General features: G+C 36.4%; 1 protein-coding gene across 2 annotated transcripts in view; it reads left to right on the top strand.

Annotated features, from left to right (window-relative positions):
* KPNA3 (karyopherin subunit alpha 3) overlaps positions 1–18,587 on the top strand; it is a 47,079-nt gene that overhangs the window by 18,476 nt on the left and 10,016 nt on the right. For both annotated transcript variants that reach the window (XM_058184529.1, XM_058184539.1), the window contains 13 exons: positions 1,527–1,616; positions 3,277–3,306; positions 3,390–3,442; positions 3,535–3,630; positions 6,859–6,944; positions 9,598–9,684; positions 10,015–10,184; positions 13,842–13,886; positions 14,627–14,758; positions 16,408–16,536; positions 17,456–17,560; positions 17,654–17,725; positions 17,817–17,979. In XM_058184529.1, the coding sequence (XP_058040512.1) occupies positions 1,527–1,616; positions 3,277–3,306; positions 3,390–3,442; positions 3,535–3,630; positions 6,859–6,944; positions 9,598–9,684; positions 10,015–10,184; positions 13,842–13,886; positions 14,627–14,758; positions 16,408–16,536; positions 17,456–17,560; positions 17,654–17,725; positions 17,817–17,979 (1,258 nt within the window). The remainder of the gene's footprint in view (positions 1–1,526; positions 1,617–3,276; positions 3,307–3,389; positions 3,443–3,534; positions 3,631–6,858; positions 6,945–9,597; positions 9,685–10,014; positions 10,185–13,841; positions 13,887–14,626; positions 14,759–16,407; positions 16,537–17,455; positions 17,561–17,653; positions 17,726–17,816; positions 17,980–18,587) is intronic.

Here is an 18,587-nt window from a genome sequence, read left to right as displayed (position 1 = left end):
TAACTCTACAATAAATGTATGCGTAGCTTAGAAATGCTCCAATCTGTAAATTGATTTAAATCTATTATAATCATTTCATTAATCTTTTTGTTGTTAGTTGTGAAGTCATGTCCGACCCATCGTGACCAGTGGTGGGTTGCCCCCAGTTCAGACTGGTTCTATAGAACCGGTAGTAAAACTGGCGGGAAGCTCCACCCACTGACCCAAACATCATCAAAACTTTTCTGTGCATGCGCAGAAGCTTCTGCGCATGCATAGAAGAGTGTTTGCAGGCACAGTGCGAACCGGTAGTAAAGATAAGTAGAACCCACCCCTGATCACAACCCCATGGACAACGTTCCTCCAGACCTTCCTATCATCTACCATCCTTTGGAGTCCATTTAAGCTCACGCCTACTGCTTCAGTGACTCCATCCAGCCACCTCATCCTCTGTCATCCCTTTCTTCTTTTGACCTCAATCTTTCCCAGCATTAGGTTCTTCTCCAGTGAGTCCTTCCTTCTCATTAGGTGGCCAAAGTATTTCAGTTTCATCGTCAGGATCTGGCCTTCGAAAGAGCAATCAGGGTTGATCTCCTCTAGGACTGACTGGTTTGATCGCCTTGCAGTCCAAGGGGCTTGCAGGAGTCTTCTCCAGCACCAGAGTTCAAAGGCCTCAATTGTTTGGCGCTCAGCCTTTCTTATGGTCCAACTTTCACAGCCATACATTGCAACTGGGAAAACCATAGCCTTGACTATATGCACTTTTGTTGGCAGGGTGATGTCTCTGCTTTTTAGTACGCGGTCCAGATTTGCCATAGCATTTTTCCCCAGGAGCAAGCGTCTTTTAATTTCTTGGCTGCAGTCCCCATCTGCAGTGATCTTGGAGCCCAGGAAAATAAAATCTGTCACTACTTCCATTTCTTCCCCATCGATCTGCTTTTTAGTCTTTACTCTTTATGAACGTCTAAAAAGACCTTGTTTTAACTGAATTTTTATCATCAGCAAATGAAGACCCTTTATTAGCAAATCTTTGGGTGCTTTAGTTTGTCAGCAAGGGACAAAAGAGAGGAGTAAACAAGATCCTTATTTCTGATAACTTTGAGTAGTAAGGACTTTTACACAAAAGAGTGAGAAACTTTACCTTCTGTCATTAACTTTTACAGTGACTGAAAATGAAAAATCTGTCTTTTTACTTTTTACACACATGTGATGGTTTCTCCAGATGCGTGTGGACTGAAACAGGACACATGTGCTTTATGATCTGCAGTTCATTTCATCCAATATATCGCTGAATTAGTTTTGATTACATTGAAATCACTTTGATTGCACATAATCAACCAATGCACCCATTCACAATATTTATTTATATATTTCACATTACTTATATAGGTAATTTTTCAGTCATACATATACCGGTAATCCTTTGTATTTAAAGGATTTATCAGTTACAGAACTTTGCATGGCTAATATTAATACATGTAAAGCTTGTTTAATATTTACTTTGAAGAATAAATAAACATTAAAAAGGATTAAAATATTCATTTCAGAATAAAAGAGATGAACATCTGTTGAAAAAAAGAAATGTGCCCCAAGAAGAAAGTTTAGAAGATTCAGATGTTGATGCTGACTTCAAAGCAGTAAGTTATTTAATTAATGATAACACTATTTCTACTTGTCTTTCTTTTACTCTTTCAAACTGATCTTGGTGAATTTCCATTTTCTTATTTCAGTTATATAATCAACCAATCATACAATTATATTAAGAAGTTAATTCTATTAAATGAATCACTGCCTCTTTTCCATGGTTTCCAATGCTTCATAATGTTTAATATATTAAACCCCGACAATCACATGATTATGATTTGAGTGCTTGCTAACTAGTTAGTATTTATAGTTGCAGTGTCTTGAAGTCGCAATTGTAATTTATGACCTTCCCCAACTGGCTTCTGACAGGCAAAATCAATGGGGGAAATCAAATTTGCTTAATGACTGTGATTCACTTAATGACCACATGCTTTGTCTAAATGACCATGGTAAAAATGGTCAAAAAATAGTTCTGGTTATGTGATAATTTGCTTAAAAACCGCATCTCTTAGCTAGAAAAATTCCAGTCCTAATTGTGATAGTAAGTCAAGGATTACCTATTTTCCACTCCCAGATTTCATCCCCTTTCGACTATTTTTTCCAATATCATAACATTGTTTAGCATGCTGGCCAATCATGAATAATATTCTCTTCAATCCAGTTTCTCTCACTGAGAGAAGGATGATGTAATCTCCCTAGAATAAAGAACATTTTTGAAACCTATAAAGAAAAGAGGAAATATATGTGGAAGATAAAGACCACATTGGTAATATTTCCTTTCTCCTTTTTTCCTTCATACCTTATATATTGAGTTTATATTTCTTATTTTGTTAATTTAAATTGAAATAGGTTGATAAGATACCTGCTAGAGCAGTGGTAGTCAACCTGGTCCCTACCGCCCACTAGTGGGCATTCCAGCTTTCATGGTGGGTGGTAGGGGTTTTGTCTGATACTGAAGCACTTTCCTTTTTTTTTTTAATTTGACTTTTAAAAAAAAAATTCATAGCATTATTTAAAAACATTTTCATTAGGTTTTCATAAACTTCCCCATGACAATTTAAATTTCTGAAAATATACTATTTGTATCGCCCACACATAAGTTTAGTTCATGTTACGTAAGTGAAACTAAATGGCGCTATAGTGCGACCACAAACAAAAGAGCCTCGTCCCAGATTAGCTCGCGCATCTCCCCCCACACCACCCAGCTGTAACAGACAAGCAGAGCTGGTAGCCGGCGCCTCCCCAAACCCAATCCACGATGTGCGAGAGGCATGCGCAGACGACGATACACTTTATAAATCATCATTACTGTGGAACCGGTGGGTGGTTAGAAAATATTACTACTAACAGAGATACAAAAATGGGCGGTAGGTATAAAAAGGTTGAGTACCCCTGTGCTAGAGTTTTTGGACAACCTCTGAATTCTAACAATTGGCCATATAAAACTTATAGTGGTTGTCATTCAGAATGATCAGCAAAGCTACACTTTGTATATCTGAATCTTGATTATATTGCCATTAATACGTATGTTGTATTGAAATTCTTATTTCCATTTATGTTTCTTTCATTTTTGGTATGATTAATAAAGAAAATGGAAACATTCATTCTTGATATACTGCTAACATTATTTTAAAATTCATGGGCTAGTTATGTTTCTGAAAATACTGAATTCTAATGAGAGTTGGAACTAAACAATTTCTTCTCTTTTTTAAGCAAAATGTTACACTAGAAACTATATTACAGGTAAGTTGATAACAATTATTATTATTTTCAGCTGGATTGTTTAATACTTGATCTAATTTTTTGAAATCTGTTTGTTGCTGTAGAATGCTACTAGTGATAACCCTATTATCCAGCTGAGTGCAGTTCAAGCTGCAAGGTAGGCATTTATTTTATTTGAAAGAGTTAAATAATTATTAATCATTTCCTCATATTGTATTTTTATTGATTAGCTTTGTTTTAATTTTACAGGAAATTATTATCAAGTGATAGAAATCCTCCTATTGATGATTTAATAAAATCTGGAATTTTACCAATATTGGTTAAATGTCTAGAAAGGGATGACAAGTAAGTAGTGCTTTTTTTCCTAAATGTTTATAAAATCAATTGAAAGGTGTTTTTTTTCTTGAAGGGCTGCAGTTAAGAACCCTAAAGCATTACTTTTCCTAATGTACTTTTTATTTTGAACACTTGTCTGTATCAGTAATATTATTTCACTGGTTTAAACACATCTTAACATTAATAAACTTACAGATTATGATGGTTGTTTTTATTTGTTACATTACACAGTCATTCTACAAATTCTGCACAAATTGTGCTCTTTCAGCACAGTCTACATGTAGTCATCAATATCTGTATTCCTTTCTCAGTGTTTTCTTTTTATTCTTGTCAGTTTTTGTTTCATATAATAGGGCTGTCCTTCTAATTCTAGTAGGTAAAAGTACCTTTGGCTTATTTTTCTCTTTGATTTATATCCTTGGAATACTGTTTTTTTCCTTCTCATTATAGTCCTTAGTTCTTGGAGAATTCAGCTTACCTTTCTTGGAGAGGGGAGAGGCAGGTTGAAAATTTACAATCACTATGACATCTATGGGCCCAGATGATCATGGCCTAACTTATTTAATAAACACGAATGCCCTCTTCCTAGGTCCCACCATACTGCCCTTTTGATTGATGGTATCTAGAGTATGCCTATTATACTGGATTATATAGGATTGGCTGAAATTTTGGAAGACAGAAAGTCTCTCAAATAACCAGGCCCTATGCTATGGAAGATTTTATAAGCGGTAACCAGTACTTGCATTCAGAAGCTTACAGATAACCAGGGCAGCTCATGAAACAGAGACATTATATGATCATTCTGTGGCATGTCCATAACTGCTCATGATGCCACTTTCTGAATTGGTTATCTTAAAAGACAGCACCTTACAGGACCTTCAAGGCAGATAGTACCATATCTTCTCCCAAATAAACTGGCACTGCTTCATGGACCCAGCTACACATCACATTCCTTCCCTGTGCCCCCACCTCAGGTGACCTTCACCAACCAGTAGGGGCAGGGAGTTAATAAATAGGTAGCAGGGGTGAAATGCTTCTGGTTCGGACTGGATCGCCTAATCCGGTAGTGATTGTGGCGGGAGGTTTGGAGAACTGGTAGTAATCATGATGTGAGACCCCGCCCACCTGCCGTGCTGTCATAACTTGCTGGTTTTAACTAGGAAGTAATGTGTTTTGTACCCTCTGTGCAAGCGCAGAAAGGTTTTGCGCATGCTTGGAGGATCTGCGCACGCATGTGATGTGCATGCTTGCTTTGCTTACATGCACGCGCGACGTGTGCACTCCCAAACCAGTAAGGAAGGTAAGTAGATTTCACCCTGGTAGATAGCCAGGTTAATGAATTTTACCAAACATGGTTAAGAAGTTCAAATCTATACCGTGTCAATAAAGTAGCAAAGCAAGCTTACCTCTTGCTTTAATTGTATCTGGATAACCATTCAGCAAGGTTGTTTAAAATGACTTAATTTATATTAAGAATGAGATAAAACAGGCTTAGACTTAATTCTACCAAACTGAATGGTTTTAGATTTGAAAGCTGACTGAATCCAGCTATAATTGACTGTGGACAGAGTAACACTACCCAAATGGAATTGTCTAGAACTTGAGGGTCCTTTTGGACTTAAGGTTCCTGTTTAAATAGCAGGGGAAGATGAAAAGGCTTATGCATAATTACATATTGTCAGCTGTTTGTGACCGTTCCTAGTTCAAAAAGCCTCACTCAGTCAAGTCACTCATTCTCTTGTCATCTCATCAGCAGATTATTACAGTGTGCTGTCTTGGGGCTGTCTTGAAGATTATCCAGAACTTCTGGTGCATCATTCAGCAGTCCAAGTAATTATGGTGCACTAAAGTTGCCCCATGTAACATCACTACTGTGGGAGCTTCCTTGGCTTTTGAATGCAACTCAAGGTATTACACCTTGAAAGTCCTACATGGCTCAGGTCCTAGATATTTCCGTGATTGCCTTCTCCAAATTGAATCTGCCTATCCAATAAGATCTTATTAAAGGTCTCATCACCATCTTCAGGATTAAGATTATGTAATGTCTTTATATAAATTACATAGGATGTGACTTCATTTAGAATATTGTTTACAGTTCTTATCATTACATCTCCAAAAGTTTAATAGGCCAGGAAATGGATTAGAAGACAAATAACCAACAGATTTGAAAAGATTGGAACTCCTCCACTGAAATACTTTTTTTTATTACATTTGAGATTGTACAGTTAGCTGATAGGAATTTGCTATCACAGTTTGTGATGATGGCTTTCTACTTGGGTCATTTTAAATAGAGCTTTAAGCGTGGTTCATATTATATTCTCAAATGTAAACCGCAGAAATTAACTTGAAAAACAGCTTCAGCATTGTACTCTTGAGTTCACTTGTATGAAATGAAACAGGGTTGGTAAACTTGAAATTCCAAATCTGCATGAAACCCTCATAGACTTGGTTGTTGTCTAGGAGTCCATATGACCATAATGACTCAAATGGGCAACAAGGTTACCTTCATTTTGAAATACAGGAAACTTTAGTGCAAACAGAGTAAGCTTAATTTAGCTTCAAAAATAACACCCTTCAATAGGGCATAAAATTGAGGGGAATCAAGGGAAAATGCATTCTTGCCATGCCCAGCGTGATTCTTACTTTCTCAAAAAATGTCCATTGCTTTCAAGGTTACCTACCACCCAGGACAGAACTTATTTTGAAATGTAAATCTTTCTATTAATCCACTGGATTGGGTTAACTTACTTTTAGAGAGGATACATTCGTTGGTATGTACAGGAAAAGTAACCTGTGTGACAAATGAACTATAACAAGTGTGCAAAATGGTTTGTGCACTATATATCCATGCCCAGCTGTGCTAAAAGCCATCAAATTTTTGAGCCATACTCAATTATTGAATAGTTCAGATTGCATCCACAGTGCTGCAACAGTTTTCAGTATATTAGAAAATCCAGGGGGGGAAAAGGCAACCTGTCAAATAAAAAGTTATGCCAGGAGTTTAATACACATTGATGTTCTGCCAAAATAAACATTTGTGCATTACTATACATCTCATAATTTCCTGAAATTATCATTAAAAATAGGTCACTTTTCAGGGATATTGTAATAGTATACATAAGGAATGGATATAGTAAATTATAGTGAATTAATGCTTTCATAATAACTTAATACCTCTTTATTGCAGTTTGTGAATGTCATTGCTACTATATTGTATTTTTGTCTTTTTATAAACAGTCCTTCCTTACAGTTTGAAGCTGCTTGGGCCTTGACTAACATAGCATCAGGCACTTCTTTACAGACTCAAGCTGTTGTACAGTCTAGTAAGTGTTTTAAATATTTAATATTCAAATGAAGTACCTTTTAACAATATAATAAGCATATATAATTTCCTCTTCATGTAAATATTTAGCACATACTTTATATAACCTTCACATGCCATGTACTGTAAAACCTGTATATATGCAAGTTATCTGGGAGGAGTTTATTGGTTCTGGAGTTTTGGACTGAACCATCTATGTTTTTGATCCATATTCTCTTGGTTAGTTAAGGCCGCCTGAGAGGTGCCATTTATTGGGTCCATGCAATCATTAATACTTCTTTGGGGAATTGGATGCTACTGCCTATTTTAAACAATTTCATACCTGATTATGTTAAGGAGCTCTATCATCTAAAAAACTTGCTTATATCTTTATATCTTAATTATTGTGTTTCTATATCTTTACTCCCATAATGTTTAGATTTGATTGGGAAAATGAATCCTACTCCCAACCATGGCAATAGTCACAACGATAGCTCGAGAGCCTCCTTATTTGAGGCCATTCCTATGAATTAAGGCATATTTCTGATGCTAAGGTTGACATTGATGCCTTGCAGAAATGTTGATTATGAATGATTTATCTGCTATTACCCTAACCGAGAAAATATAAAAACAAATATGAATAAATGCTCATACAACCTTGAGATTAGCTCCTGGGTTAGGTGAAACTGAAATATTTTATATGCACAATTCCCATCCGCTGAATCTAGTGACAGAAAATGAAAGTGTATAGTCAGTCAGAAATTATTGTTCCAAGAAGATCGCAAATGTTTATATTATCTTTCAGTCCATTTCATACATTCTTTTTTGCAAAGCATAATCTCTTGTGTTATAGAGAAAATAGTTATTCTGGATGGTTAAAGTACTGTGTTTCCCCAAAAATACAATGTCCCGAAAATAAGGCTAAGCCTGATTTTTGGGGTGGGCGTAAATATACGCCCTCCCCCGAAAATAAGCCCTAGTGAAGGGGTGGGTGTGGCCAGCACAGGAGGCAGCCCTTCCCTTCCCCTGTCATCTCAGGGCTTCTTGGCCCCTTAATGGGATCAGCTGAGGTGCTCCAGCCGCCATTCAAGAAACAGCTGATTCACGGGTGCTGCTCAGGCCCCTGCCTCCAGCAAGCATGGCCGCTTTTGCTGCCAATTGTGGCTGCAAAAGAAGCTGGAGGCCAAGCGACGCACCCCACATGTCTCACACCCTCCTTAACTAATGGTGACAGTTACAGCAGGCAATTCTAATAATAATAATAATAATAATATTTTAATTTGTATACCGCCCTTCTCCCGAAGGACTCAGGGCGGTGAACAGGCAGATAAAATATAAATACACACAATAATTAAAAACATCCCTTCTCTCCTATTTTTGGCATGCCACCTCTCGGGGTTCCAAAACCCGTCCTCAAGATGGGCCCTCGATAATGTGGAGGGCCAAACCCGCGAGAGAGGGGTTCTGTCCACAGAACAGGAAAGGAAGGCATGGAAATCCATACACCTGGGTCATCGGAAGAAGGCCTGCAAGGAGATGCTGCTGCCGATGTACAGGAAATCTCCTGCACATTTCCTGCACATTGGCAGCGGCGTCTCCTCGCAGGGCTTCTTCCAATGTCCCAGGTGTATAGATTTCCATGGCTTCCTTTATGGGAGGTCGCTTCCCATCTGCATATTCACACTGAAGACTTGGAATGAGGCATTTTTGCAAACTGCTTGAAAATGGGGAAGTGGGATTTTGCCTCTTATCCTGTTCACAGTCTGTGCTGAGCTTCAGAACAAGGTGAGAGGCAGGAAAATCCCCCCCCCCATTTTCAAGCCATTCGTGAAAAATACCCCATTCCAAGCTTTCAGCATATGCCAGGATTACAACATTGAAGGCTCCAAATGGGGCGTTTTTTGCAAATGGCTTGAAAATGGGGAGGAGGAATTTTCCTGCCTCTCACCCTGTTCTGGAGCTCAGCACAGACAGAATAGAATAAGAGGCAAAATCCCCCCTCCCCATTTTCAAGCCGCTTTTGCAAAGGGCTTGAAAATGGGGAGGGGGAGTTTTCCTGCCTCTCATCCTGTTCTGAAGGAAAAGACAGTGTGTGTGTGTGAGAGAGAGAGAGAGAAAGAGAGAGAGCGATCCTACCTCTCCCAAGGCAGCCACATCCCTCCACTAACCTTCTTTCCTGCTCCATTCTCCACTGCGACGTGCACGGCAAGAAAAATAGTCTGTGGGACTACTTTCAACTTCGTGAGATCTTTTCTTTTTTCTTTCTTTCTTTTTTTTTTTGTGGAAAGTTGGAAGGTCTTAATTTCTGGTTTGTACGGAGAATTTGGGTCACTGCGGTTGCAGGCAAGCAGGTGGTGGGACGGAGTGGGTGGGGCTGGTGGGTTTGCTGCCTTTTGCACCTCAAAAATAATAACATCTCCTCAAAAATAAGGGCCAAGCCTTTATTTGGAGGTCAAAAGAAAATAAGACCCTATTTTATTTTGGGGGAAACATGGCAGCTTATATCTTACTATAAAAATTCACTCATTTTCCTCCTGAAATAGCATGGAATCTATTTCAGTTAACATTAGATGAATTTCAGCTATTACTTTTGTGTTATTTTTGTTTCTGTTAAGTACCAAAATGCAATATGTGTCTTGAAGATCACATTTCACTGAAGCATCCCTCTATTACAGATGCAGTACCTCTCTTCTTAAGATTGCTCCATTCACCGCATCAAAACGTTTGTGAACAAGCTGTTTGGGCCCTTGGGAATATTATTGGTAAGAAATAGTGTTTTTAAAAATAAATTCAAAGGCATTGAAGGTTTTAAACTCTAATCTGGCATTGGCATTACCTGATGAGACTATGTTTCTCCAAGTTCTATTTTTTGTTTTTTACTACTACTGCAGAAGAAAACATGTTTTGGAGAATTTAGCTTAAATTATCATAAATAAATGCAAAATTGTGCAATTAGTTTTTTGCTGAGCAGTTTCTAATGGAGAAACATAGAATCTGTGTCACAGAACATCAGTGCCCATACATGTCACTGCATACATTCCAAGAATTTGCCATTATGAATATAATTTTTTTTTAAATTTTCACTTCTGTAGGTGATGGTCCTCAGTGTAGAGATTATGTCATATCACTGGGAGTTGTCAAACCGCTTCTATCCTTCATCAACCCCTCCATTCCCATCACTTTTCTCCGGAACGTCACATGGGTCATTGTAAATCTCTGCAGGAATAAGGATCCCCCACCACCTATGGAGACAGTTCAGGAGGTAAATAAAGAACTACCACTGTGTACTTTTGCAGCTCAGCTGCACTGCAAACCACCTTTCCCATAATATACAGGATACATTGTCTTTTTTTTGTTTTAAAAAGTTTTATTTTGACATTCTTATCCAATAACATATCCAATAACATATTTAATGTACCCTCATATACAATTAATCGGATCTGCCTGGTCACCACCCCCTTCCTTTTCCTTTTACTCTCCTTCTTTACCTTCTTCTACTTTCCATAACCATCCTCCCCCTCTCTTATCTACATCCTCTCCTCTTTCCTCCCTATTCCTTTCTTCTCCTCTTCCCTCTTCCTTCCTTCCTTTTCCTCCTCCTCCTCCTCTTCTCTTCCTCCTTCTCTCTTCTACTCCTTCTTTCCCTTCATTCTAAAGTAGTAACCAGGCAGGTCCGATCTTACATTAATTATACATCTTCAATCATCTTTGTACATTAACTATCAATCCATTTTCTACCCCTCCCTCCCTTCCTTCCTCCCCACCCCCAGGACTTCCGAGAACCGAGTACAGGGTATAAAACTAACAACAAAAATTAAAATCTAGCACAAATCATAATCCATAGTCGTTCCTTAAAACCTCCACTCCTTCCAAAGACAAAGAAGATACTTTTCTTCCACTCCATTATATATCAGACCATTCCACTCCTAGAATTCTCCAAAGTTTCCAATTGAGTTAGTGTTTATTCTTGAATAAAGTACGTAGTTTTAATATCCAACCTTCATCAATCAATATCAAAACAACGTTCCATCTTCCAATATTCACCAAGGTTTCTTCTAAAATGTCTTTCTTCCTTAGCAATCTCTCAAAAATAGTTCATATTTCCGACTTAGTTTCTTTAATTTTTCTGTCCAACCTTCAGGGGTAAGCAATAGTCCATCTTTTCACATCTTTAACATTTATATATACAACAAATAATATTACAAATATCCAAAGTGTCAATTGTAATAATTAAAATCTTCACTTTACCTTACTTATGTCAAATAACATTGTTAAAATTACACCTATATCATCCACAATATATCTATTATAACAATTACATTCTAATTAACATTACATCCATCTCTTAAATATAATATTTAATCCAAGTTCCTAAATTTTACTATCTATCCTCCAAAATTAAACAATATTCCATCTTCCTATTCCTTTATACCTTTAATATATCATATAGTACCCCTAAAATTACACATTTATATCCACAATAAGTCATTTACAAAAATTAACCATAATCATATTTAATAAAGTTAAACATTCTCCCTCCCCTTCTTCTATCTTACACATTTTCAACCATCTATTCACCATTCAACTTAACATCTGTTAACAAAGAATTCCCAATCTTTAATACATTAGTATAAAAATCTCGTGCTTTACAAATTGTATTGAGAAAATACTTTTTCCTTTATAATTCAGTGTTAAACCTGCTGGAACCTCCCATCTAAAATATATCTGATGTTTCTTAAGCTCATCCACCAGAAAGGCAAATTCTTTTCTCTTTCTTAACATTTTAGGAGGAATTTCCTTCATCATTATTATATCTTGTCCTAATATTTGAAATTTATTTTTATAAAATGCTTGCAAAATTCCATACCTAATCCTCTTATTTGTAAAATAAATAACCACATCTCTCGGTAAACACTTCTGCCTTGCCCACCAGGAATTAACACGATAAATTTTTTCAATATTAACTTCAAAATCTTCTGGTTCCATTCCTCTATCTGGGCAAAGGCCTGAATAAAAATCTCTTTCAAATTTTCCTCTTTAAATTCTCTTAAACCCTTACCCTTATAGCATATTCCATTAATTTATATTGTAATATAACCCTTTCTTCCTCTGCCTTATCAGCCTTAACCTGAATATCATCTATTTTATTTTCTAAATTCAAATTAATTTGAACTTCATCTATTTTCCTTTGCAAATCTAAATTAATTTGGTTAAATTCATTCAGTCTTTCTTCTGTCTGTGTACTAGATAACAATAATGGAGTAATTGATTCCTTTAATTTTTTCATCTCCTTACTCTGCTCTTCCACCAAATCTTTAAAATCCAGTATTTCTCTCTCCATTTCATTAAATTTTTGATCTATTTCTGAAAGATGAGCCTCCATAAGCTCCTGTAAAAAATTCCTTAGACTGTCTTTAATATCTTCTTTCAATTTCCGTACCTGAAGTGAAGATATTTCCAATAATTTAGAAGTGGTTAAATCTCTTTGCTTAAAAGCCATTTTTAAACTAAGTAATATCAAGAAGAAGAAGAAGAAAAAAGGGGGGAGGGAATAAAAAAGAAAAAAAAAAACCCAATAAATTTTTCTTCTTAAACACTGTAAAAAAAAAAAGATAATAAAAAAAGAAATAGATTTTTTTTTTTAAAAAAAGAATTCCATTTAGAAAAAAAAATCTTGTTATTTTCTTCTTAGAGGTTCCACACCAGCAATTGTAATCAGCATTTCCTTAGCTTTCACTTTCAAAAAACAAAACGCCATCTTTCTTCATCTCCACTCTTCAAATAACTTCTCTGTCAGGGAGTTAAAATCATCTTACAAGCAAATGCCAGCCTTCCTGCTTTCGATTCTTCCGTGTTGAAAATTTATCATAAATCCTCTTCAGTCACGGAGATGGACGCTGCGTTTTGCTCTGCTTTTGCAGAGGCGTTCTGGACTCTGGAGCTTTTTTGAACTATCGAAGGAGCGTTTCCCATCAAACCACCAGAAATCATTCTGGGGCTTTTCTTGGGGGCTCAAACTTCAGTTCAAATGCTCATCTCCCCCTCTTTGCCCGAGGCAGAGATTTACGAGCTGTTGACAGAAGATTAGCACTGTCTAAACAGCTCTCACAGAATCACAAAGAACGGGCGGACTGAAATTGCCGCCATTAACACAGCGGAGCCAAACCGGAAGCCAGGATACATTGTCTTAAGGCCTATTCATTTGAGCCTTGTTTCAATAACTAGTTATTCACTAGGTTTGTTTTCTATTTTATTTAACTGTGACTTGCAAGTCTAATTTTGTTAGTGAAGGAAATACTGACTGTTAAGGCATAGTCAGGGAAATCTCTGAAATACTTGAGGAAATTTTCAAGCTTTGAATCCAGATCTGTCTGAACTGTTCCTCTAAAAATTGAATCCACTGCCGTGTAGTTTATATATTACTTGAGAAACGTCCTTAACCGCACTAAGTAAAATAACCTCACTAGCTTGGAGATTATATAGGTAGTCCCCAACGTATGACTACAATAGAACCCAAAATTTCTATTGCTTAGTGAGGCACTTGTTGAGTTTTGCCCCGTTTTATGATGTTTATTGCCACAGATGATAAGTGAAGTTGGTAACGTGGTTCTTAAGTGAATCTGGCTTTCCCATTGACTTTGCTTGTCAGAAGAGCACAAAAGGAGATCACATGACCCTGGGACACTGCAACTATCATAAATACATGCCAGTTGCCAAGCATCTGAACTTTGGTCACATGACCAAGAGGATGCCGCAAAGGTTGTAAGTGTGAAAAATGGTCATGTCTTTTTTTTTCACTACCATTTTAACTTCAAATGATCACTTAAACGAATGGGTGTAGGTCAAGAACTGTGAAAGGTATATTGTATTTTTGCTTTCCAAATATTAATGGCCCTTGGTAATCCTTTTTTCTCGACAGATTTTACCAGCCTTGTGTGTTCTAATATACCATACAGATATAAATGTAAGTAAATCCTAAAAGAATATTCTTTCTCCTGGAGATTACTATTTATTAAACCAATAGCTGTATTACTTACATTTTGCCTAATAGCCGCTATAAAAAATTACTTGCCAAATACGTTTACTTTTTCATAAAAGTTTTTCATTGCACCTGGTAGACTCTTACCTGGAAATCTGTTGCCTTGTGCAGGGATGAATGTGATTCTATTTACCTGTTAATTTTCTGTTGCTGGTGATCTATAAGTGGTTCTTACATGGTAGAAGCTATGATGTAGTCAAATCACTTGTACATAAAATATCATGCTATACTGATTCCTACTTTGGGTGATGCTGTTATGTATTGCTTTTGTTTGACTCATACAATACTTATATGTCAGAAATTCAGCTTGTGCTCATGTGTTTGGATTACTGAGTTGTTGGCACAGTTTAGCTTCATGCAAAAGTAAGGATTAAAATTATAACAATTAGGAAAAATAAATTTATAGTGGATGGGTTAAACATTTCCTCTTTGCTTGATTTCTTTAAATGTTAGTAATATTGCCATCACTTCCGATGTTTTGAGGTATTTGGGGTAGAATTTTTAAATATTCCTTGAGGAGTAGAAAAAACAGGAAAGAAAATCATAGAAAGCAATTTAGAGAATACATATAAAATCTGTAATAAATGTGAAGCTCTTGTGCATAGAAAATCTGGTTCAGAAGTTAATTACCATCTTACATTAATATATAACCTGTCCTTGCGCAGATTCTTGTGGACACTGTTTGGGCTTTGTCCTATCTCACAGATGGCGGGAATGAACAAATACAGATGGTGATAGATTCAGGTGTAGTACCATTTTTAGTCCCTTTGCTGAGCCATCAGGAAGTAAAAGTTCAGGTAAGCTTTGAGTATTGTACAATGTGATGTGACATTACAAAATGTATTATTATATCAGTGACAAAAATTCAGACATCTTTGTTGGGTAACATCTCTGTTTATTTGTATGTCAAATCCATTTATTTAAAGGCAATATTAAATAAACATTGAAGAGTGTTTTGAATATACTTCCTCAATAAACATGCTTTATTTCAAATGAAACAAACAAAATGTTAAAAAGTTATGATAGTTATGTAGTTACTTACCAAGCACTTCTAAATTATATTAAAGTAACCAAAATATCTTTATAATCCCCAAGGCATGTCACAACTTTTGAGCATTCCTAATGTTTGGAAATTGAAAGTTGAAAAATTTGACATGCCCTAAATATGCTCTTGACTCAAGCTCAACTTCTGCTGTCTCTTAGACACATGCAGTGTTCCATGGCAATAATCTGATAGTATTTGCCACTGTCTTCTTCCAGGATAGTTTTTTTACTTTCTGGTAATCAGTATTGCTCTGGGATGACCTGGTGGTTTCTCTTCCCAATACTAATCAGTCTTAATCCTGATTCAGTACAATGGACTGAATTTACACTGCAATAAATTTACAGGTATTCCTTGACTTACAACAGTTCATTTAGTGACTGTTCAAAGTTACAACAGCATTAAAATGTGACTTATGACCATTTTTCACTTTTATGACCATTGCAGCATCCCCATGGTTATGTGATTTATACTTAGATGCTTGACAATTGGTTCATATTTATGACGGTTTCACTGTCCTGGGGTCACCTGGTCCCCTTTTGAGACCTTCTGACAAGCAAGGTCAATGGGGAAGCCAGATTCACTTAACAACCGTGTTCCTAACTTAACAAATGCAGTGATTGACTTAACAAATGTGGCAAGAAAAGTTGTAAAATGGGGCAAAACTCACTTAACAAATGTTTCACAACATAAATTGTGGGCTCAATTGTGGTCGTAACTCAAGGACTACCTGTACAAAGTTCCTTTGTTAGTTTCTTTCTGAATTTGTACCAGAATAGCTTTTTTATTCTAAACATGCATTTCTGAAACTTCTAAGAATTGTAATTTATTGGACAAAAAAATATAAATACAAACATATCTTAGTGGTAGCACACTAAAATAATTTGAACTTTATCCAGTTCATTGTAGGATTTGTTACTTTTTAAATTATATTGCTGGGTGTCTTTCACCATTACTTCTACCTGCGCTGAGTCAATAATTGTAGCTTCCATGTAAATATTTGTCACAATTCAGTAAGATGCCTGTGTGGACAAAGAATGTTTTTAAATTAAATACCACATCTTTCATTATAAAGCCTAGGGCTAGACATTTTAATAGCATATATCTTGATATTTGCTCTTGTATGATTTGACATTGTACATACGATTTGAATTTGGCAGTGATTGTGATTACTAACAAATCTGAAACTAACATTTAAAAGAGAGGGGGATCTCTTATATGTGCATAGAGCCAGTCAATGTTCTTTGTCTGCAAGCTTGAGGAGAGGCATGTATATTTGAGTATCTCTATAATTCAGTATGTGTTCGATTTATATGCCTGTAGCATATTTGAACTAGCTCTAAGAATGAAATAGAGACCTTTAAAGTACACCGAATGTTAATTGTACCATTTCTTAAATTAAAGACTGCAGCACTAAGAGCAGTTGGCAATATAGTAACGGGTACTGATGAACAGACACAAGTTGTTCTCAACTGTGATGTCCTCTCCCATTTCCCAAATCTTTTGACACATCCTAAAGAGAAAATAAATAAGGTGAGTGCTGAAATTATTTTGGTAATCTTGTTTCATTTTTTAAAAATTTAACAGGGAATGATTTCTTTTCCTAATGCTAAAAGAAGTGCAAAGATGTCACATCTAGTATAATCCAATATTGCGCTTCTAGTCAATTTCTATCTTTGATTAATGGAAAGGGAAAAAGTGGTATGTACTATGTAAAAAATGAACAGTGTAAGGATTGCATTTTATCTTTAGCTTGAGAAAGACAAGTATTATTTATATATTCACAAATGATAAGTTTGGTCTTCATTGTTAACATCTAATAAGAGAGGATTTATTTACTGGATCCAAATGATTAATACCTCTTTTTAAGAAGAAAGTCCTAACAACCTTGAAGAAACCATCATATGTTCACCCTTTAAAATGATATTTGGACTGTAGGTAGAGTCTCAGCCAATTATGAATATCCTTTTGGTAAGATGGTAGGGGAGCTGTTTCCTGAACAGAATCCCCAGGATTATCTTTAGACCTATTTCAATTTTCCTTTGGTATGAAATCCTCTTGATCCTCCTAAGAAAAAGAAGCGGAACTACTCCTAGTAGTGGCTTTTAATGCCTTTCTTCATGGTAGCTTTACAGTGGGTTCACCTGTATTGGCATGAGAAATCCCACAAGGTAACTGAGAAATTTCAGTTGTCTCTTTTAAAGTCCTAGGACACATTATCTAAGTTTTTATAATTAAGTAGTATATAGTGAGGCAAAAAGATGTAACATAGAGAATATTGGTGAAATATTTTGTATTTCATTTTTTTTAGTTCACAGTAAAATAAAATTAAAGCTAGGAAAGACCATATATCTGAATGGAAGTGATGGAAGTTTCAAAGATCAGCCTATGACACACTTGGTCCATCTAAGTTAGTTTCAAGTATTTTAAGTAACTTTTGTGTTCATTGTAGGAAGCTGTTTGGTTCCTATCCAATATTACTGCAGGAAATCAGCAACAGGTTCAAGCTGTAATTGATGCTGGACTTATCCCTATGATAATTCACCAATTGGCTAAGGTCAGTCAAATACCAGATTTCCCTATTTTTATGTTTTGTTAAGCTAACATAAGACGTTACATTGCTAATGCAAATCATTTTTATATTGTCTAGGGTGACTTTGGCACTCAGAAAGAAGCTGCCTGGGCAATCAGTAATTTAACGATAAGTGGTAGAAAAGATCAGGTTTGTGTATCTTATGAAATTCATGCATAATTTTTAGAATGATTTATATCTAATGCCACAAATAATTGTAAACATCTTTTGCATTGCTCAGGTTGAATATCTTGTACAGCAGAATGTAATCCCACCGTTCTGTAACTTGCTGTCAGTGAAAGATTCTCAGGTAGTGCAGGTGGTTCTGGATGGCCTAAAAAATATTCTAATAATGGCTGGTGATGAAGCAAGCACAATAGCAGAAATTATAGAAGAATGTGGAGGTAAGGTTTCATTTGGTAAGATGGACTTTGACCCCACCTCCATCTATCCTAATTGACTTATTGTGATATTTACCGTATATACTCGAGTATAAGCCGAGTTTTTCAGCACGTTTTTTGTGCTGAAAAACGTCCCCTCGGCTTATACTCGGGTCTATACGGCTTATACTCGAGTTTTTTTTTTAAGCCCCTCGGCTTATACTCGAGTATATACGGCTTATACTCGAGTTTTGTTTTTTTTTCTTTTTTTCACATTTTACCGGCGCAAACTTGGCGGGCTTTTGCATTAGCGCGGGGAAGCCCTGCCGGTGCAGTGAGAGGGCGGGGCGGGGGAGCCGCCAGCCTTCTCAGCTGAGGGAGGGTGGGTTTCCCCAACCGGTAGGTGCCTCATTTCCCACCCTCGGCTTATACTCGAGTCCCCAGTTTACCCCAGTTTTTGGGGTAAAATTGGGGACCTCGGCTTATACTCGGATCGGCTTATATTCGAGTATATACGGTAATTGATATTGTTATTCTGATGAAAATATTGTGAGTGGAGAGTAGAGATGTACTTTTTAATTTTAATCTGGTTTTTTTTTATTTGCATGTCATGGTTAGATCACTTTTTCTGA

This window comes from Ahaetulla prasina, chromosome 1, assembly GCF_028640845.1.
Source record: "Ahaetulla prasina isolate Xishuangbanna chromosome 1, ASM2864084v1, whole genome shotgun sequence".
Lineage (NCBI taxonomy): Eukaryota > Metazoa > Chordata > Lepidosauria > Squamata > Colubridae > Ahaetulla > Ahaetulla prasina.
Note: the sequence above shows the minus strand (reverse complement) of the source record. Positions and strands in the feature narration are given on the sequence as shown.